At 37.3% G+C, this 22,247-nt stretch overlaps 2 protein-coding genes across 4 annotated transcripts in view; one reads left to right on the top strand and one right to left on the bottom strand.

Moving 5' to 3' along the window:
- pibf1 (progesterone immunomodulatory binding factor 1) overlaps positions 1-8,793 on the bottom strand; it is a 44,314-nt gene extending 35,521 nt beyond the window's left edge. The window contains exons 1-9 of one of the 3 annotated variants that reach the window (XM_015364501.2): positions 8,633-8,793; positions 8,013-8,441; positions 6,540-6,640; positions 5,869-6,067; positions 3,800-3,919; positions 2,674-2,807; positions 1,999-2,107; positions 1,056-1,237; positions 1-126 (exon numbers count right to left, since the gene is read on the bottom strand). In XM_015364501.2, the coding sequence (XP_015219987.2) occupies positions 1-126; positions 1,056-1,237; positions 1,999-2,107; positions 2,674-2,807; positions 3,800-3,919; positions 5,869-6,067; positions 6,540-6,640; positions 8,013-8,261 (1,220 nt within the window). In that variant the 5' untranslated portion in view covers positions 8,262-8,441; positions 8,633-8,793. The remainder of the gene's footprint in view (positions 127-1,055; positions 1,238-1,998; positions 2,108-2,673; positions 2,808-3,799; positions 3,920-5,868; positions 6,068-6,539; positions 6,641-8,012; positions 8,442-8,632) is intronic. The other 2 variants (XM_015364502.2, XM_006639383.3) reach the window with 2 other exon arrangements.
- Positions 8,794-9,089: 296 nt separating this feature from the next.
- On the top strand, positions 9,090-21,956 carry dis3 (DIS3 exosome endoribonuclease and 3'-5' exoribonuclease). Its single transcript, XM_006639382.3, has 21 exons — positions 9,090-9,393; positions 9,732-9,889; positions 11,600-11,793; positions 12,141-12,214; positions 12,546-12,713; positions 13,559-13,717; positions 14,225-14,338; positions 14,584-14,721; positions 14,832-14,978; positions 15,185-15,301; positions 15,784-15,885; positions 15,977-16,041; positions 16,137-16,221; positions 16,779-16,906; positions 17,210-17,296; positions 18,022-18,178; positions 19,115-19,329; positions 19,493-19,661; positions 20,093-20,251; positions 20,688-20,810; positions 21,213-21,956. The coding sequence occupies exons 1-21, from the start codon at positions 9,175-9,177 to the stop codon at positions 21,288-21,290; spliced, it is 2,856 nt and encodes a 951-aa protein (XP_006639445.1). The 5' UTR covers positions 9,090-9,174; the 3' UTR covers positions 21,291-21,956.
- Positions 21,957-22,247: the final 291 nt, after the last annotated feature.

Raw genomic sequence — 22,247 nt, 5'->3', positions numbered from 1 at the left:
CTGTTCTCACGTTCATACATCTCCTTGGAAGTTCTCCGAAGACTCTCTATTTCTTGATTAGTTTTTGTTCTGATTTGTTCCATCTCATCACGAAGTCTGTTTTCATATTCTGTCTTGTAATGATCTCTACAGTGCAAGATTAAAGAAAAACATTTTCAATGAAAAGCTGCATTATTGCAAATTTAATTTCTTATTAAGTACTTGTAATACCTTACAGTGAACCTATCAAAAAAAACTATTCTCCTCCCAGTCTTTGGGTAGCATAAGGTTTGCAGACATACATGTATCTTAAAATCAAATCCATTAAAAAGGTACTCATATTATTCTAAATAAGAAATAGATCTCACAGATAAGAAAAAAAGCTTTTGAACCACTTTATAATTTCTTAAACTGGTTCAAAATCCAGCTTAATTGGTTAACTGTTATACAATATATGAATTACTAAGTAAAATCCATACTGCCTTCCTGACAGAATATAGCAAATACCTAAAGTAAAATATTATTAAATGGTTTGACAAATTTTAAGAATGAAATATACATGTGGAAGCTACCACAACTAGACATCATGTGAGATATGACCACATACCTGAGTACATTCATGACTTGCCTCTACAATGGTCATTAATTGCATACTGGCAAGTTTTTAGATACAAGTTCAGTCTCATTTGACTATGGTAGACCACACGTACACAGGAAAGGGCAGAAAATGTTTAAGGGAAGTGTTTCAATAACAATTGACCAAATATGGTGAGGCTAGCACTTGTCATTACATTAAAAACTCAAATTTGTTGCCAAAGTTAAACTTATTCCTTCTTCAACTAATATGCAAAGATAATTTCTAGAAATTAGGAATTTACTTCATTGCTATAGTGTACCAGGAAATGAATTCAATGCCTTGGGACAATACTGGGACGCATCAACAACCATAAGATTTTCTAAACTAATATTACATCCACGGATTATACATTGTAATAATCTTGGTAAAAAAGCCTGAATAAAATCGACACCATTCCAACAAAACTCCACCATGATTTTTTAGAGAGAGACGACACTACCTTGATGCAACATATTTTTCATATGCTTCTTCTCGAGCTTTCTTTGTTTCTTCGAGCTGAAACTGGAGCCTCTCCAAGCGATCCTCCTCATGAGCGCAGCGGACGCTGAGCTCTAAGTTCTGACGGTTCAGATACTCTTTATCTTTCTGAAGTAGTGTGACTGACTGCTGCAGTGCAGCCACCTAACCCAATGTTTTTGGGGTTAGAGAAAACAGAGAAGAGAAGTTCATATCAACACAATTCTGCCAAGATACTGTCCAATCTTCTTTATTATTAATAGGCAATTAACAATATACATCTTTATGGTTTGTGTCAATGTATTTATTACTGCTGTTACTATGGATTTTCTGAACAGTATGAGAATAAGTAAAAAATCCATAAGGATTTTTAAAAAATTATGGAAAGCTATACGATAATATCTATAAGTAATATCTGAGTGACATCTATAAAGAAACAAATTTTAGAAGAAAAATACCAAATACAAAGAAATATCCTAGTGATTTGCAAGTAAATAAAAACATAAAAGTCATTTAAACAATTAAGAATTCTTTGATGTGTTTCTAGGTTGTAACCTAATGATTCAAGAAACCCTAACACGTAACTGTGTAATAAGGTGTAATAACATCTCTTAATTAACTGCTTTACTAATGCATTTAGGGTAAAAAAATCATAATAACTGAAATAAATCTGTTCTAAAGCCATTAAACTGAAGTCAAAATCGTACCTGTGCCTTTTCACATGAGCTATTACAACACATAAAAATCTCTTTACAGAAAAATCACACAGACAAAATTCCCCCAAAATATATTTTTATTGTTGCCTTTGCTAATTGTTTCATAATAAAGTTACATTTGAGTTATGTAAGGTGTTTGCAAAAGACAAATTTCTTTATTTTCATATCTATGTATTGTATATAAAAAAAACATAAAGGCAATTATTTTACCTCTTTTCCCAAGTCATTCCTCTCTTTTGTTTGTGCTTTGTGTGTTACTTCAAGTATTTCAAAGCGTTTTCTTATGTCAGAGATTTCATGTTCAAGACTGTCTCTCTCACTTAAAAACAAAAATATGTTTTTATATATATATACACACTGTATTTCTAGTGAGTAAAGCATTACAATAAGTATCACTAAACAGTCTGATCTCATGGACATAGAAAAGAAAACAAAGACAAATGACTCAAATGTCAAACATGAAGGAATGAGTGAAATGTGGAAAATATAAAACATAATGCAATATGCAATATTGCTGCAATGGAGTGACTTTATTGAATAAACACTAAATCACTTAATGAGTGGGAGAGCTGGTTGGACAAAAGCGTTTTAACCTGTTGAATGCCAACACAGGTGAAAATCAGAACACCACCTTTATGACATCAGTATTTTGGAAACCGGGCAACTTGTTTACAGTGGAACCAAGTCCTCTTTAAACAACAAATGAAAGATTTACATGCACCACCCTGATGCATGTCAGAAATAATTAATTTTTCCACCTGTTGGAAAAGCAATTGTCATTTAACTGATAAAAACCTTTTGAGTTTGTTCCAGGTGTGATGTGCTTCCTCTTTTGCTCAATATATAGACAAACACACTCCAGGAAGCACCTCAACTGTGTCTTACCGTTTAACTTTGTCATAATTTTCTCGCTTGTAGTCACCTTGCTGGATGAGCTGTTTTGTGTCTGCCAGCTCCAGAGCAAGACGCTGACTCCTGATTTCTAATTCTGAGCGCATTCTTCTTTCTTCTTCATAACTCTGGAAAGCACAATATACACAAACATTTACCAGGACACCTACCATTACTATGATAAAGCAACTGTTAATGGATGGATAGATGAACTGATCATGGAACCTCTGTTTCACACCTTAAGCTCACAGCGCCAATGAAAGAGTTAAAGTATTACTAAAAGGACAAGCTTTGGACACTCTGACCATCTCAAAACGAATTAATCTTGGTGGCACTGGACCAGCTGTGCATTCCTACTTGGGGAATGCCTATCACCCAGCTAATGACATCCTCAGTCCAGTCACAAACTATACAAGTCTAGATTACAGAGCAGAGTCTGTGTTTGTCTGAATAGTCATACTTGCTTGTTAAAGCATTTCCAACTCTATACATGAACACGAAGACGTTAATTCCACTTGGAAAAGCAGAAAGAACAAAAATGTTTTGGTGTCGTAATTTCTTCAACTTTGTAGGGGAATGAGGGAGAGAGTGGATAAACTGATTAAGTGTAATCTTTCATACTTTTCAAAAAATATTAATCATCCAAAAAAATGTATGTTTTACTGCTTCTATGCTTATACATTAGTTCTACATACTAATGTATAAGCATAGAAAATTACAGATTCTTCTGGTATTTTAAGAGATTTTACTTTATTTTCTAACAATTATTAGTGACTGAACAATTATATAAATGTCAGAGTTAATGAATTTGTGATGGCCACGTATAGAGAACCAGAATGATCTGAATTTCCTGCATGCATCATTCAATGATTTGCTTTGAATGAAAAGCCCTCCCCACCCATCATAACTTTACAGGTGACTAATAATTAGTGACTCGGTAACATAGTTACTCATTATATTTCTAAATGATGACAGTCTTCATAAATTATTTAAAGCTAGGCAATGAAGGACAGATGATGTTTAGCGAAAACAAAAGCAAAATTATACATAGTATGCAAAACCACTAAGACCTAACATATTAAACTTCCAACATTTATTGTATGCATCAGTACATACTTACTTCCATCACTGATTGCAGTTGACTTCTGTAATTATTCAAGTCCTCAGACAAGCTGCGGTTTTTAGTCTTATATTCATTAACCTCTGTTCTCAATGGATGAACTGTTTCATAAAATCTTACCTATTTACAAAATATAAACCATGTTAATGTGCACAGAAATGGTTAAAAAAATATTTACATTTTAATAAAGGATATCAACACTTTCTAGTTCAATCCCACTGCAGTTAATACTATTAATGTTATTCAAATACATACAATCACACCCAAAAGTGCATCCTTCAACTATATAACATTTTGACTCTCTGCCCTTCAACATAACAATTGGCTCAACATTGTTAACCATACATTTAAAACATCAAATTTGACATTTATTTTATTTATACATTTATACATTGTTTTGTACTGGAACAACTACCCTTGAAGTGCTGAGTGCGTCCTTTAAGTTTATCATAACCCTATCAGTAATACATTATATTACATTATGAAGAAATATTACTAAATTAAATGCACAGACCTTTTTAAGGTTTCATGGCATTATTCAAAAAAAATATAGTGATGTTATTTTATTTAAATAAAAATTCCAACAGTAACTATTAGAATTTAATCTCCTGTTGGTACTTATTTTGCACAATGTCAAATACAGTGCATTATTCACTCTTCTGGTACACTGCTGCCCCCTTGTGACTTTGTAAAAGGACTTGCAAGTCCAGTTAACATATCAACATGAACGATTGCAATAGTATTAACTAAAATTAGATTACATGAATGTTATTCAAATGCACATAATCTATTATAAGTTTACACTGATCTTTATGAATGAAATCTCAGTATTGTTGATTTTTAATAAAATAATTAGAGAACAAGATAAGTATGCAGTAGGGTTTTAATAAACGAGAATAGACACATTCTCTCATAACATTGCCTAATGTACTACAGCATATAGTACATATGGTTAAAAGACATAAGTAAACATCCCCTATATGACAAAGCATTCCTGCGTTGGCTCCAAGTTAATAAAAATAATACTGATTAATGAAAATAAACAACAGTCATCACAAACATATAGCAACCCGCTACAGAAGATAACCTGTGAATAACCAGGGGACACCTGCACTTTCTCTCTCTCTTTTACAGCGAACACCCTGCTCCCTGAACAGCAGGTCCCACTGGAATGAGCAGGGCAATAAAACTGTCAATGTGTCTGTAAAGACTCCAGCCTGCCGCTCCCCGGAATGACAGTGACCAGACCAGAACCGGGAGCAGGCCGAGGTGTGGGTGCTGGGTAGTGAGTACTCAGGTCGGGGCAGGCAGGGGCTCTCTCACTCGCTGGATCCTTCTCCTGATCCTAGTTTGTCGTGCTGCTAATTTGAAAGTTGCGCTTAACAACCTTCGACTCCTGCTGTGCTCTTTTATCACCCAAGACCCTGAAGGCCATACGGAATCACAAATTCATGAATGTTAATTTAGGCAGAACAAAATTTAAAATGTTGTTTTAAAAACAATGTAATATACCAGCTTGCCAGCTCCCTCACGACGCTGCATTTGATAAAGTAGTTAGAAAATGGATGAATGTAATATACTGTATCTGGGGCTGCATGGAGGCGCAACGATTTTGCTGTCCAGATATTTTTAGAGGTTAATATAAGAGGGTTGTAAGTTCCATCCACTACAAATGTACAGCAGCCAATGCAGCTTGTATAACATATGTTGATATAATGGTATTTTAGGATGTATATTATATCAATATAAACTGATTATATGTTCTTGGTAGCCCAGACTTTAGTTCAACTTCGAAATCAGCTTAGGGTTCATGGAGGCACTAAGCTGTAATTTATTACTGAAAATTATATCATTCTTCTATACACTATCATATTACATATTTGTCATGTTATTTAAATGTAATATAATTACATTTCAATATATACAATTTTACAATGCGTAATATTGTCATACAACATAACACTAAACTGCAATCGCATGTAAAAGTGGACATACCCACGCTCAAATTACATACAAATCTAGTTCCTCCAATCATAAGGTGTCTACAGAGGAAGAAATAAATTACTCACGGACACATATTCGGGGATGGAGAGCTGGTCCTCTGGGAGTTCTTTCAGCTGGGAGTATTGCTCCTCGGTGAGCTCCAGGTCACGCAGGCTGCGTCGAATATCTCCGGCTTTCTCACGCAGCTGCAAGTTGGTCTCTTCCAGCTGTTTCTGTCGTGACATAATGGTGTCCATTTCTTGCTTTCTAAAAGCCTGCTGTTTCCTGTTCCGAAAGAAGAATGACGCTTGGTTAACCAGATCTTACAGGAAATTACATGCACGGTCTCCACAAAAGCTAAGCACATGCACACCACATCAGTAATGCTTCTTCTACAAGCAACATCTGTGGATTAGAAAAAAAAAGTATGATAAATGCATCTTTTTAAAAAACAGAAATTGTATACAAGACAGCCAGATATCTGTATTTATTTGAAAAACGTTTGTTAGTTCTGGGAAAATTGGTCCCAGTGTGAAAGTGTGTGCCTGCAATAGACTGGTGTCCCATCCAGGGAGTACCCTGCCTTGCGCTCGTTGCTTGCTGGGACAGGCTCTCCCACGACCCTGTATAATAAAGCAATTCGAAAACGGGTGGATGGACACAGTATTTTTAGCAAACAGTAGCCCATAGGAATCTCAGTTTTCATGCAGCTAGCAATAAGAGCTAAGCAATATTCGAGACATAAATGCATTCTCACCTGGTTTCCTCCTGTTGTAGTTTGATTTGACTGTCTAGTCGTAAGGCTAGCAACTGTTTCTGATGAAGGGCATCATTGAGTTTCTCCTCCAGCTCCTCAATCTACAGAAATTATACTGCAGTTAGATTTCAAAGTTTTGGGGTAATGTATCAAGTATACATAAATGTGTAAGCAGTGACCATTTACCCTGTGAGCAGCAGCATCATCACAATGCGGAAAGCCTTTGCAGCCGAGAAATTCTGAACTATTCTTTAATGTTTTGAAAATCAAAGAGAATTTGTTTCAAAATTAATTTGCAAATATAACAATGATTACATAGAAGTCTACAATGTTTTCAACACAAACTTGGTCTAGACCTGAAGTGCTTAATAATTACCTTCCTAATTAGCCTTTTCTTGCAAACTTTCTGACAAGGGTATTTGCATCTCAAATGCAAACATATTTTGCATCTGATGAGTTTTAATCCTTCCAGTGGGGATTTAGGCAAAGACTTCATAATGAAGCAGTATTTGATAGGCGGTTAATTACTTGCTGATGGTTGCTAAAAGGATCAAATCATATTTTGGGTTTACTTGCTGCTTATATTGCTGTCAATCAGTGTCTTACTGCATCACATGGAAAACTATTTAGGAGTTACTGGTACCTCACTTTGATGGTTAGTCACCTATTTGGCAAATAGCACCCAATTCATAAATCTTGGCAATTTTGAATCTGATGATGATCCAGGCATCACCTATCAGGTATTCCACAGGGTTCTTATGCTGGGATCTTTATAATTTATTATATATATAGTATTTTTATCAGATTATTAGACATCTTAAGCTTATATTTCACTTATACTGATGGCACCCAAATTAATTTGTACATTAGATACAGTTGCTGTGGGTTCTACACTTTACAAGTGACTGTCTGCTTTTCACACATAGATGCAACAACTTCAGCAAAAGAATGACAGATTGAACAAACAGCTTTAAAGTTTCGCTACATTCTCTATACAGTCTGACCTTTCCCAATGTGATTTTAATCTCTGGGACGCTATTTGAGTTCGAGACAGCGGTGCAGGTTTCGCTGATACCACAATGAAAATCTTACAGTTTCAAGAATCTCAGGGAGGTGCTGGATACAAGCATTCTACAGCAAAGGGACTATGTGCAAAAGCAGAGAAGTCTAATGTTGTACAGCACTTTGTCCTCCATAACACTTGCTCACTCATTTTCCTTTACCAACTGTTACTTTTGAAATACCATCAGCAGCTAACCGCCCTGAGAAGTGATCAAGAAGCTCAAGATGTCTTTAATGTGCCTGCCAGCTCACTCCTCTTCTGCTGGAGTGATAACACACTCAGACAGATTCCCTCTTGACTGTCTTGTTTTCTTATTCAACCCAGCGCTGGATGTTATATTTCTACAGTAGTTAATACAGTACTTTAGGATCAAACCTTCATCTGCCCGTCTTCCCTTTGCAGTCGCTCACCTTGGTGAGGTACTCCACCTTCAGGTTGTCGATGGTGAGGGCTTTCTGCGACAGCTCTATTTTCAGCAGTTGGATGCTGTGCAGCAGCTCCTTCCTCTCAATCAGCTGCCTGGTGACTTTCGTGCTCCCCTCCCTCTCCTCTGAGGAGGACACGTCCTCGGTGGGCACCGTGGTTTCTAAGCTCAAGTCCTCCGACTCCAGAGAGCTGGACACATTGACCTTGGCATCTTTGTGTCTCCTGGGAGGCATCGTCAGCTGCTGTGTTGCCAAGCAGACCTGTAGCACCACACTTGCTCGTTATGAGTTCGATATTCACTGAAATCGCTTGTTTGAATTCTCCAGCCAAGAAACGGGACACAATTTCCTGAAGAGCAGCCTTTTCATTCGTGTGCTGGGGGACAACTCTGAAAACCAGCTTTACAAATATGCCTACATAGAAAACAAATCAACGGATCTATTAAAATAAATTTAGGAAATACTTCACACATTTGAAAGACCTGGGTTTTCCAAGGCTCTTCCAATGAGATGTAGCTAACTTAGGGCATCCCAATTTGTTACACAGTGGGAAGAATTGTAGTTGAGACGGTAACCCATTTTGCAGCTAAAAATATGTTGCTTACCTTAATTATTGACACACAACAGATCGTTTACTCTTGCAATCTTTATAAAGTCCGTTTATTGTTCCTATTCCTTTCACGACAGCATTACTTTATCCTCCCGCCTGTCCCGATCACCCTAGAAACCGCCGGATGTTAACAACACTGCTGCAAAACATTTTCTAACGGTGAATTTGGAAAGAGATGCTCTACCATCAGAGACGTACTTTTTGCCTACAGCGCCATCTAGCCGGTTTCCGGAAGGTAGTCGTTTTACCAGGCTGGGTCACCCGCTGAGAAACCGTGAGAAACTGCAGTATAACAGCCCGGCTGCCAGGGGGCGCTGTCCTTCCTCATTGTAGACGAAGCACGTTCAGGTGGCCAACTAAAAGCTTACACTTGGTTTAACTGTAGTTCAATCTTGCAAAAGCATTTGCGTGGAGGTAGGAAACCCAGGTAAAGTAGTGTTCGGCCACCCGCCGACACGTGTTTTCCCCTGTTTAGCTGCTGTATTCAGTATTTACGATTTGTTCTTAGGCAAGTCTTTTTTTTAAATTTAAATAAAGATGCTGAAGTCTAAAACGTTTGTAAAAAAGACACGGTCCGGCGGGGTGAGGAAGATCGTTCGAGAGCATTATCTCAGAGATGATATCTGGTGTGGAAGCGAAGTTTGTCAGTCGTGCCCACAGGACTCCACGGTGTTGCAGAGGAATGCCTACATGGAGAGTAGCTTGTGCTCTTCTCCTCACTACCTAATTCCGGACACGAATGTCGTTTTACACCAGGTACTGCAATACTCTTTCTTTTTCGTTGTGTAGGAGAATCAAAATGTATCTCTCATTCTTAGAACTTTAAAACAATTCAAACCCTAGGCTTACGAAAGAGGAATGCATCAACGATTTACAATCCCAGGACATTCTCAAACATCAGGTGCATCACTCCTTTCCTTTTACCGGTGGTGTTCGTCTTTTCCTCCTTAATGTATTCATGTTTTCAAGTCATACAAAGGTCTATTTTACTTTTATTTCGTTGTTTATTGACGATTCTTTGACAGTAATGGAACCTGATTTGATTATGTGTCTGAACAGAAATGCAACTGATCACACACCGTCTTTCCATCCAGATCGATATCCTTGAAGATCCACTGATCAGGAACGTGATAATCTTGCAGACGGTTTTGCAAGAAGTAAGACACAGAAGTGCTCCAGTTTACAAGAGGATCAAAGATGCTATTCATAACGCGGAGAAACATTTCTACACTTTCACTAATGAACACCATAGGTAAAAAGCAGCTCTTCCTTGTTAGAATTTGACAAGTAAATATTAGGCTGAAAAGACAATGTTCTGTCAGTGGTGTTTTCTTCAGATTTCTTGCTGTTGCTGCTTGGTCCAATTTTGTTCTGTAACAGGTATGATAATTTAATAAATTAACCAGATATGTTTCTTTACAAAAATGAATTGGCTCCAAATTTATTCCTTTACAAAATTGATATTTGGATCCACATGTATTCATGCCCTTGACGCGGTGTAATGAAATGTTGGTTGTAACAACTAATCAACTTATCAAAAATAAATGCTGAAAAAAATCATTAAATATTTTTAGGTATCTGTCAGTTTCACAAAAACACAGAAGGTTTCTAGAGGCTTCTGGAAATCATCTTGGTTACCACTGGATAGTAAAGGAGGCAAAGCACTCAAAATCTGAGTCTGAACTGTCTGGATATTTATGGTATAAAATTATCAGCCTCAGCTACTCCAGTGACAGTTATGTTAACACTGATAAGACACTATTTTAGACCCTGATGTCCTTCATCCAGATGTTCAAGGCTAATGGGATAGGTGCTACTCAACTGGGAAGTTGCCATGAAAATGTTTTCTCCCAACGTGCAGTTGGAAAAGTGGCTGCCTCTCACTCAAGGCCAAAAGTGGGGAGTATTGGGGAAAAAACTCTTCACACAAATCTGTAAAACACTCTGGCAATTTGTTGCGACGTGCTGAAACAAAAGGTTGATTATCAGGATTCAGTGTCTTCAAGACCCCCCTATGAGGCTGACCTCATGAATCTCATGTCTTAGCAACATGAAAAGGAAAGATGGGACTTTTCAAATGGGACAATGTGATGCAGCTGGAAGAAGGGAAATGGAGTGTTTGGGCAGATTTACACGTCTGAAGAAAAAGTCATCCCTTCAGCGAAGTATGGACTTCAGTCTGTTCTGCTTTGACGCTTTTTTCATCCTCTGCTCCCATTGCCTTTGTTAGAATTCAAGGAAAGATATATTTCAAAGATAATAGACAATTCTATCTAATACTCTAGTTCCCTCTTCTCAGACATGGTTGCAGATTGACTTTTCAGAGAATAATGATCTGAAGCTCACCACAAGATGTACTTTCAAATGGTTAAGGGAGCCTGAAATCAGTGTTCTTGTTTGGTTCATTACCATTCCCAGACTTCAGCCAGAACATGTGCTGGTTTTGAATAAAAATAAAAACAGTTTAATAGTCCACACAGTGTAATTTGTCATATGCACAAATGCAATGAAATGCTTATGCATTGGGAGGAGCGGTCATGAATCCCCACAGAGATGTGTCTGAAAGTGTTACAAAGCCTGTCTGTTACTCAAGCCCAAGGTGGATTTACAGAATTCTGACATGTGGGGCGTGCATAATTTTCAGCATTGCATACTTTTAAAAAATATGCAATGACTTTGGACAGATTTGTTTCTAGTACTCTCTATTAAAGTATGTCAGCATTTTTTGCTAAAACCAACTATCAGTTACATTGTATCAAGGGCACAAAGAATTCTTGAGCCAGCTGTAGTTATTTTAATAGTATAAGAACGATGGCTCATGTCAAGGCAGGCTTATGTCTATATGTTATATGTTACTGGAAATAACAGTCCTGTAATTGTTTTAAGGGAGCTGTCTTTTTGTGTGTTTACTGAGCAGAAGTGAGTAAACAGAAGCTCCTGTGTCTCCTTTGTTCTCGGACAGGGAGACCTACGTCGAGCAAGAGCAGGGAGAAAGCGCCGCAGAGCTGCACGACCGGACGATCCGCGTGGCAGCTCAGTGGTACACTGAGCACCTGAAGAAGGCCCAGACAGCCGAGGACCTGAAAGTCATTCTGCTCACACATGATGGGAAGTGCAAGGAGAAAGCTGAAGAGATCGGCTTGGTGTCATATAATTGTAAGTTTTTTTGTCTTATGCTGATCTTGGCAGTGTGATTTATTGAATTTGTTTTTTGCTTTGTTGGTAGGATCAAAGGTGGCCTTTCATTTAAGGTCAAAGTTTTATGTAGAGCTACACACAGCAAGTAGAATTATAGCTTTTAGTAAAAAATGAAAAGCATTACTAGATCAATGATAAGACAGAGATATCAACGCAATTTGTATCAAAAACAGAATAGTATTATTGACAGGTTCCTTAGGTTAGAAAAATAATACTTTTTTCAGTACTTGTTTCTTAATAGAATGTCTTTTAGATCTTATCACTTAAATTCAGAATATGTTAGTGAATATATATTTATTTTACAGGTGAAGAGTACATTAAGAGCTTGATTGCAAACCCTGAACTTGTGGACCGCCTGGCTTTGAAATCGGAAGAGAATGTAGGTGTCAGCACCGCTGTGATCTTGTTTTGAGTGACGTAAACACTCGTGCTAGTCTGCATAAGGCTTGTATAAGAAGCAGAGATCAGACTGCTTGTGGATCAAAGCTGTTCTTAATTAAACATTCTTGAATTACCGGTTACTCTTTAATAGGAAGTTGAAGTTTGGTTAAAAATAAACATCACTGTGTCTGAGACATGGCATGAAATCTGTTTAATACCAGTCTGGGGAATTTAATTTTTTTAAAGAGAAGGAAGAATGTTTTAAAATTGACATTGATGGCATTGCTGCAGCTTATTTTAAACAGCAGTATGTTCTTTGACCCCCACAGAATGAAAGTGACAGGGGTAAGATCCTCTTTCCAGAGCATCTCCCACTCTCCAAAATACAGGCTGGGATCAAGTCTGGGCGTCTGCTCCAGGGCACATTCCGTGCAAACAGAGACAACTATCTGGAGGCCAGTGTGTTTGTCCACAGAGACGGGGAGGAAGATGTAGAGGTGGGTCTTGCTCTTTTGTGGAAGGAACTGTCCTGCAAGTCTATCTCAGGATGTAAACATTTCTGTTTTTCTTACATCCGACACTGCTGGTTTCTTGTAGATAGCATTTGTAAGTGAAGGGGAATTTGTGAGTATAAAGCTATGAGATCTCGATCAATTTTTGTGTCAGATTGTTATAGTTCCTTTGAAATGAAACACACTGCTGCCCAAATGTCTGAGATGATTTGTATTTTTCTGCGATCTTCACTCAGTGTCTTTCTTTAAACTGAAATGCAGTTCTCTGATAATCTCTTAAAAGTGTAGGTATTTTATTTTAAGCTAACAGTTAATCGTGATAGATCTGCGTTTTGTAGTACGGAACTAACCTTTACGCTTTATGGAGTTCTTGCGAAGGAACAAATGATGTTAATGACGAGGAGCTCCTGAGGTCAGTCAGTTACATTTGATTGATAAATGTGGTGTATTAGCTACTTACTATTAGCAGCTCTTATATTTTATCTCTAGCTTTTGAAGATTCTGCTCAGTGTGAATTATAGATTTCTAAATGGAAAGTAGATTTTGTCTCATTCACACTAAGCTGTGTTAACAACAGGTTTTGAGTAAATAGTTGATGCTCATAAAACACATATAAACTTACAAATGCTGCTAGGATGTCTACAACTTTTGCTCTCCAGTATGTATACAATGAAAGATATTGAATGAAGGATTTGTTTATGATAATTGGTTTCCATGTTAGAAAAGAACTTTAGGCACTTTAATTTCTCAGATAGTTACCATGCTGAGTTAGATATTGAATGGACAGAAGGTCTTACTCGGAGGTGACCTTCCTAGGGTTTTCTCCCCAGGTTTTGATCCAGGGACTCAGAAGCCTGAACCGGGCTGTGCACCAGGATGTGGTGGCTGTGGAGTTACTGCCCAAAAGCGAGTGGGCAGCACCCTCCTCTGTTGTCCTGGAGGACGAAGGCCCTAAGGAAGATGAGAATGAAGACGAAAAGGAAAATATTGTGAGAACTAAAAAAAGTGCTTTTATCCATAAAATAATTCTGTTTTTATGCATTACATTTTTCATGCAATGAAAAAAAAATAGCTTTCTAATTAATACAGTATGTGTTCTTGCAGTGTCGTGGTGTCAGATGGGGTTTGATGTAACACCTGATACACTCACTGACAACAGTATAAGGAGCCCCACTGAATAACACCTTGGGCATTCATTGTAGTGCTGCGATTCAAGTAGATTCTTAGTGATGGGATTCTTTGTATGGTGCAAGCTTTGTGTCACAAAGATTATGACAAAGAGGATATCCTCATTTCACCTCTGCTATTAGGTTTTCATATTTCGGCCATGCGCTGGTTGATGCATTTTTTCATTTCTATTCTGGCCTCGCATAATTTAATAAAAATATTTTAGTAACCCCTTAAATGAACACTTGAGTTTTAGTTATTCAGATATTAAAGTTATTCAGACTTTTCAGATCTAAGGTTGTAATACTTTTTTTTATTGGAATTTCCAGCTGAAATCTGTAGCCAGTGAGAAGATGCTGAAACCCACTGGGAGAGTCGTGGGCATTATAAAGCGAAACTGGAGACCGTACTGCGGAATGCTTTCAAAATCACATATTAAAGAGGTAAAACCAAGCTGAAAGAAAGATTTTTGTCGTTTTCGTTACAAGCCGAATTTCATGTGGCGTGCTTTATATTATTCACAATCTGGAAAGTGATATGTTCTTATTACAGTTCTAGTAAGGATAATTACACCAAAATATTTTGTTTTATTCTTGCTTTTTATTTCACAATTAAAAACTATCTTGCATCCATTCCAGAAATGAAGATTTTGGGGCTTTCAATGTATTATGATGATTTTGTTTTACAGGCAACAAAGCATTTATTCACTCCAGCTGACCGCAGGATCCCCCGGATCCGAATAGAAACTCGTCAGGCTTCTGCTTTAGAAGGACAGAGGATTATCGTTGCCATTGACGGTTGGCCTAAAAATTCTAGATATCCTAATGTAAGACAATGATTTCAGCAGCGTCTTTCAACGGCGTTTCACAGTTCAACACCACCATGTTCATAGTGAAGTGTCACATAAGAAGGTTATTGTCTCCCTGGTTGTTGTAGGGCCACTTTGTGAGGAATCTGGGGAGTGCCGGGGACAAAGGAACGGAGACGGAAGTGCTCCTTCTGGAGCATGACGTTCCTCATCAGGCCTTTTCCCAGGCCGTCCTCGGCTTCCTTCCCAAGATGCCATGGAGCATAACAGAGGAGGTAGATGCCTTGCTCTGTGTCCGCTTTCCTAGGCTGTTTGTTTAGTTTGCAGTATGGTTTAAGAGAAATGGAGGTGCCGATTTGTAGTCTTGAGTGCTCTGTTCAGCTGAAGCTAAGTTCTAATTCCCAGTCTCGGATGGTGACACCCTTTGTTCCTTTGCAGTTGTGAGTTCACTCCTGGGTTCGTGTTTGTCTCTTTCTTGTAGGATATGAAAAACCGTGAAGACCTGAGACACCTACATGTGTGTAGTGTGGATCCTCCCGGGTGTACGGATATCGACGATGCACTTCACTGCAAGGACTTGGAGAACGGAAATTTAGAGGTACTAAATTTAGAGGTTGCTTTTTTAATTTGTGTAGCTACTTGAAGACTTTGTGAAGAAGTGAAGTTGGTGTTTAACTTATCAGACTACAGAACACAAGAGTGAAGAACAATGTAACCAGACATAAATTTAATAAACAGCTCTAAACATCTGTTGTAACACAACAGTAACACATTTGTATAACAACCATGGTGAAATAAGGAAAGGGAAGGAGTTTAGATACGGCAACTTTCATCAGCCCACATTGCATAAATTCTGAGGGTCGTGTGGAAATCACATCATGTTCATTAGGTTCTGGACTCCACACAAATTTGTTTTCAAACGCTTACTCAAAACATCTTACGAGGATGAACAAAGAATTCTTCTCATGACATGGTCTGAAGCAAATGCGAATGCGTCTTCATTTTCCACATGAACTTGTTGCCTGTAATAAATGTCTTCAGAAACACGATTCATTGTACTGCTGTTCTGCGTTGAGCTAGGTTGGAGTTCATATAGCGGATGTCAGTCATTTCATTCGTCCTGGAAATGCTCTGGACCAAGAATCAGCGAGCCGAGGGACCACAGTCTACCTTTGCGAAAGGGTAATGTGAACAAATATTGCAGTGCATTTTATTGTTGAAAGTCCTTTGGAATTTCCCTGCTAAATTAAAATTGGTTTCTCTTTTCTTTTAGCGAATCGACATGGTTCCTGAACTGCTTAGCTCAAATTTATGTTCTCTAAGATCTAATGTAGAGAGGTAGGACATTTGTAGCTCCTCTTAAATACACAACAATACATGAACTTTCCACGCTAGGTCTGGCTGAATAACTGTTACTGTGTCTGATCCTTCAGGCTGGCGTTCTCTTGCATCTGGGAGGTGAACCACAACGCTGAAATTGTTAAGACGCGGTTTACAAAAAGTGTGATCAATTCCAAGGTTGGTGAATGTATTTACTACAAACCCTAATTTATGAGGGGTTGTACGTTAACATTATCAAAGGATGTATTATGCTCCTCTGTGGTGCACTGTTTTTTGTGTATGCTTGTGATGTGCAAAGTGCTGCTGGATCTCCTTTAGATGTTAAAATGTTCCTGTATTGACATCATGTGATTGGCGATCAGAAAAAGCTTAACCTCTTTAAGGGCTGCAACAAGGACGAGCAGTGCTGCTGCATGAATAAGACAGTGATTTCTGCAGGGTTTTGCCAATGACAGCCTGTGAAAATTACAGCCACAGCTGCTACCATAGACTTCCTGCAGAATCCAGGCTGTTCCTCACTCAGGGTTCGGCTCTGAGGCAGCATGGCCCAAAATAATGACAATTCAAACCATTTAATTAATTCAGTAATTAGAAGACCTGTATTTGTAGATGGATTCATCTCTTAAGATAAAGGTTTTGTTGCAAACCAGAGTTTCAAAGGCTTGTTCAGCTGTTCATAAACATTCCAAAACGTTGACAATGCAGAAAGATGTGCGGCCATTTTCTGCCCTCAGGCATCTCTTACTTACGCTGAAGCCCAGATGAGAATCGATGATGCCAGCATGAACGATGAAATAACCAAAAGCTTGCGTGGTTTGAACAGATTAGCCAAGATACTTAAGAAGAAAAGGATTGAAAACGGGTGAGTTGGTCTCCTGCTTTGCTGCATTGCAGTTTTTTTTTTCAAAGTCTCAATAAATGTCTTATCTTTTTTAGATATGAAACATTTGATTTCACTTAATTCTCCCTTTTTCTTATTCCATATTCATTAGCTTCAGTTTTAAAATTTGTTTAAGTAGTCATGTATTAGTCATGAGAACATTTTTGCACTGAGTATAATTGCTTTTTGCCTTAATTTGCTTTTTGGGATTAATTGATTATTTAATGACATCTAGGAAATAAGTGGTTAATTTTTTCAGTTTTATTTTTTCTTTCCTTATTTCAGAGCGTTAACTCTGTCTTCTCCTGAAGTACGTTTCCACATAGACAGTGAGACTCACGACCCCATTGACATGCAAACCAAGGAGCTCAAGTGAGTTGTTTCCCATTTCACTTTACCAATTTCAATAAAACGTGACATTTTTTCTGAGAATATTGCATTACACATCTCTTGTTTTGCTAGCTCCAGATCTCTTGTCTTAAAGACTCAATGCATGAGTAGAGTCCAGCCGTTCACCTAATTTGTGCTGATTCTGGACAATGTGAGAAGAGAGCTTTCTTGCGTGCAGCACAACGTCCTTGGAACTCATTGCTCAGACCCATTAGAGACTTTGTACTCTTTTTTGCAAATCTCGGTTAAAGACCTATTTATTAAATTTCAGCGAAATTCAACATTTGATGCTTTGAAAACTGCCAGAAGGGAAAAGTTTAAAAAATGAGCTGGTGGGAAGGAACAGCTCTGTGGACATTTTACCATGATCTTTCACCATGTAATTTAGTCTTGCTGTTGGTCTTACCGAGTCAATCTGCTTTACTTTTTTATTGTAGTTTTTTACCTGTTTTTTTACCTGTTGTGTATGCCTTTACATAAGTACATAACTTATTTTATCATGTAAGCTAAATAATGTTTACATGAATGTTCTTTTTTAATATTACTTCAGAATGAATGTGCATTGTGATTCATAATGTCTCCTCATTATATTTGCTGATGTCTGTGATTATAATTTTGACAGCTTCAGTGTAAATTAGGTTAATTGTACACAGCTGCACTTGCTGGAGTATACTGTACTTCTCTGCTTTCTTAATTTTCATTTACAGGGATACTAACTCTATGGTTGAAGAGTTCATGTTGTTAGCAAACATATCAGTAGCTCAGAAGATCTACGAAGAGTTTCCTGAATTTGCCCTTCTCAGGAAACATCCTGCCCCACCGCCTTCCAATTATGACATCCTTGTCAAGGCAGCAAAATCTAAGGTAAGCACTTTGTGAGTTGATTTTTCTAGTAAGACATATGCAGATATAATTACAGAAAAATATTTAAGATGTGAAAAAACATCGACAGCCACATTGTAAATGGATTTCTGTACATTCTCCTTGTCTTTGCAAAATTAATGTAGATATTCATTTTTATAAGTAAACGTAAAATGAAAAATCACATGCAAAAACGAAATTAATTAGTAAATTAAAGGTTTTGGGCGCCATTATTTTATTACTGTATTTTGTAAGGCCTTTTCAGTAATCTGAAGATTTTGCTGACCAGCTGAAAGGATTCTTAACCATTTTCCACAGCTTTCACATCTAGATCAATTTGCTGTGGTTCCCGTTTTACTGCATTTGTTTCTGAAAGCTTTTTTTTTCCTGTTAGTTTTTCCTTACCTTTGTGGTTCTCTGCCTTTTTGAGATCATTGCGTATTCTGTTTCCTCCGCTTTTACCGGTTAATATTTTTTCAGCTTTTTTTACAACAATCATTCAGTGGGTTTTATGTTTGTTTGTTTTTTTGGTGCCTAGAAATCAAAGGGGTGGTGCCTTACCAACCAGACTTGTACTAAAAAGTGTTTTTGGAAGATTTCCTACTTTTCTCAACTTATTAAACCTTTCTCCCCTTTCGGTCTGCATTGTTTATCTCCTGTCTGTCAAGAAAGGTTTGATAAAATGCAAATAGTGTTCTTTCATCAAGGTCCTTGTTGTTTGCCTGTTTATTTCAAAAGGTTCTCTGCAAGCAAGAATAAAATACAAATGAGACGAATGTTAAATTTTGTGTACTTAATAAATTCTAAAAGACTTTATGTTAGAAATATATTGTTAAACAAATTATTAGTGGCAGTGTTGTTGGCTGTCCAAAACAGTGTTGTTGGTGATCTTCACTTTCTGTGGACCTCACTATTTTATTTGGACATTTTTTCTGCCAGAGCTTCGAACTCCGAACGGACTCTGCGAAGGCGCTTGCAGACTCTCTGGATGCAGCTCGAGCACAGGGGTTTCCGTACTTCAACACGCTGCTGAGGATCCTGGCCACTCGCTGCATGATGCAGGCTGTGTATTTCTGTTCTGGAATGGACAGCGATTTCCATCACTACGGCCTCGCTTCGCCCATCTACACACACTTCACCTCGCCCATCAGAAGGTCAGTTATTCGGAGGTCAAGTAGTGGTAATCGACACCGATCCCTCGTGCGCTGAGTTTTTCCTTTGGATTTGTGAATTTCTGCATTTCGTTTTCAAGTTTGACACGTATCTTTAGTACAGTGTAGCCCTGGCAAGCAGCAGATTTATGGAGTTTTCTTACAGGTACGCTGACATTATAGTGCATCGTCTGCTGGCAGCAGCTATAGGAGCAGACAGTACGTATCCTGACCTGATGGACAAACACAAGCAGGCAGCTCTGAGCAACAACCTGAACTATCGACACAAAATGGCACAGTATGCCCAGAGAGCATCGGTTGCCTTCCACACACAGGTACGATTCCTCGTAACCACAAGCAGTGTGTTCACTGTGGTGTCACTGTAGTTAGAGCTGATGTTAGTGCCTCTTTTCTGAAATTTTCTGAAATGTCATTAATACTAAAACCACTTTTAGAAGTTTTTAAACTTTTTTTTTTTGCAAAGGAAAATGTTTAAAATTAATGTGAAGGTTCGTTTTTTGGTGAATTGTGATGAGTTCCTCATTTTGTGGCCGTTTGCCTTTATTTACAGCTCTTTGTCTTTGTACTTTGCTTCCTAGCCCATATTTTACGTGTACTGTTATTGGTTTACTCATGTACATTTGGCTTTATTTTTGTTTGTGACAGTGTTTTTTTTAGACTTGGGAAAAAAAGAGAATCTCATAAGATATAATCAAAATTTTATGTGCTCTAGAAATATTTTAATCACTTTTTTTTTCTCCTTTAGTTATTTTTCAAAAGCAGAGGGATTCTTAATGAAGAAGGTTTTATTCTGTTTGTCAAGAAAAATGCCATCGTTATTCTCATACCCAAATATGGACTTGAAGGCAGAGTGTTTTTTGAAAACAAAGACAAAAACAACCCCCGTCTGACTTTTATTGAGGAGGTATTTAATGTTTTCAGGTTCTTAAGTCATTACTCTAGATATATACATTTCAGTAATTTGTGTTTTCCTTATAACACTAGGTCTGTATTTTCTGTATCTTAGAAAGGATTTTTTAGAAATGTATCACTTTAAAACCTCTTTATAATAATCATCCATTCATCCATATTTGCAATTAATGTTTTGTGAGATGTCAGTACTATGATCTAATGTAATGATGCAGCTCGTGATCAATAAAATCACATTTAAATTGGAAGATGAATAGAGATGAAGAAAGCTACAAACCATTCTGTTTACAAACCTAATTCATTTTCAGACTTCATTTTGAAGTCCCAGTGTATTCTCCTGTGGTTTTGATTTTAAAAGTTATAATGAATAAATTAAGTACACCAGTTTTATTTTTTCTTCAAGAAATATTCTTGTGATCCTTATTTTTCAGATTCCTGCCCTGACTGTGGAACACCACACCTTTCATCTGTTTGACAAAGTGAAAGTAACCATAAGTCTAGATTCTTCAAACATCCAGCATCAGAAGATTCGAATGTCCCTTGTGGAGCCAGTGGTAAGAAATGTAGAGTCTGGTAATTTTAACCCTACAAACCTCTAAAACAATTTAACAAAATTAGAATTTCACATTAAAGGATTTTAAGGTATGTCTAGCCCTTTCTGGGAATCAGATTCATTCCAGATATTCAGACAAGATGGATGTCATATAGGTAAAGGTGATAGATGTAACTAGGGATCATAATTAACGATAATTGCTCATTTTATCATTCCCTCCTGCTCAGATAAAAAGTCTTCTTGATGGAGTAAATACTGCTTTTCACTGTATAGAAGCAAAGCAGCTTTGTTTTCCAAATGTTGGTACAGTTAATGTATTTGTTTTCTGTTAAACAGTAGTTTACCCACAATATGGTAGACTTCAATGCCTCAGGCATACATATAAAACAAAAATTTCTTCCAGATCCCTGGGGTTAGTGTATCTCCTCAGTCAGCGCAAGACTGTGAACCTGAAGCAAAGAAGACCAAACTGGATTGTTGAGGACAGTGACAGTTGTTGCAAGATTGACGTTTTTACGTTTTTGCTTTAGTGCCCGATAGTTGTTTGGAGATATTTCTTATAATGTTTGAGCCCTGTGAGTTGTTTGTCGAGCACAAACAACTAATATTTTTGTAAACCTTTCATCTGACACATTGCAATATTCCCAGAGATGTTTTATATATAATTGGTTAGCTGTGTTCCAGCATAAAACTATTGTGTTTTAACAGAGCATCATTACAGATCCATAAAATTGAATTTTTGTAGTTAAGAAGTGAGACAGATAAGCCTGCAAATATTAGGAAATCTTTCGTATTTGATGTTCAGATATATTTTGTATGTCAGTCGTTTTGTATTTAGTTGTAAGATGTACATGACACTGCTATTAGAAGCATCATCCCCAAGAGCTTATGATGAGGACAGCAGATTACAGTGGCTAAATTTACATTCACAGATGAATGTAATTTCTTATCAGCAATTGGTTTTGGCATATTTCATCTTACTACACTGTTGTACAGAAGAAATACATACAGATAATGCAATTTATGTAGTGAAATCCAGTTGTTGGTTTAAAAATGGTTCAAATCTTCACCGTGTTGAATTTAAAACATAGTTTGTTGTTCCAACACTGTACAAATGCTTTGTAACAAATAAAGTTTTAAGTATAAAGGTGTTAAGACTTTGTTTTACCTTGTTTAGTTAACTGGGCATACAGGGGAACATAATTCTTTCAATGATCTGGACTGCACAGTACAGTATATTGTATATGCAAGTTATGTTTTCGGTTCAGTTTTCCTCAGTGTTATTCCTGAAGAATTTAAATCAATTGAGTTGGCAAATTAGTGCTGTTTTTGTAGGAAACTACAAGGGAATAAGAACTGGACTGGTTTTCTACTATTTAAGATCTATGCAAGATTAAAATGAACATGAAACACAAGGCGTTGATGCCATTTTCAACAT

The sequence above is a fragment of the Lepisosteus oculatus genome, chromosome 15 (genome assembly GCF_040954835.1).
Source record: "Lepisosteus oculatus isolate fLepOcu1 chromosome 15, fLepOcu1.hap2, whole genome shotgun sequence".
Taxonomy (NCBI): Eukaryota; Metazoa; Chordata; class Actinopteri; order Semionotiformes; family Lepisosteidae; genus Lepisosteus; species Lepisosteus oculatus.
The sequence above is the reverse complement of the archived record's forward strand: the minus strand, read 5'-3'. Positions and strand labels throughout refer to the sequence as shown.

Bases quoted from the DNA above. Each gene is read 5' to 3' on its own strand.
- dis3 (XM_006639382.3), top strand. From the start codon at position 9,175: ATGCTGAAGTCTAAAACGTTTGTAAAAAAGACACGGTCCGGCGGGGTG. The intron at 14,722-14,831 runs GTAAGACAATGA...TGGTTGTTGTAG, and splicing joins AAAATTCTAGATATCCTAAT to GGCCACTTTGTGAGGAATCT. The intron at 19,662-20,092 runs GTACGATTCCTC...TTTCTCCTTTAG, and splicing joins CGGTTGCCTTCCACACACAG to TTATTTTTCAAAAGCAGAGG.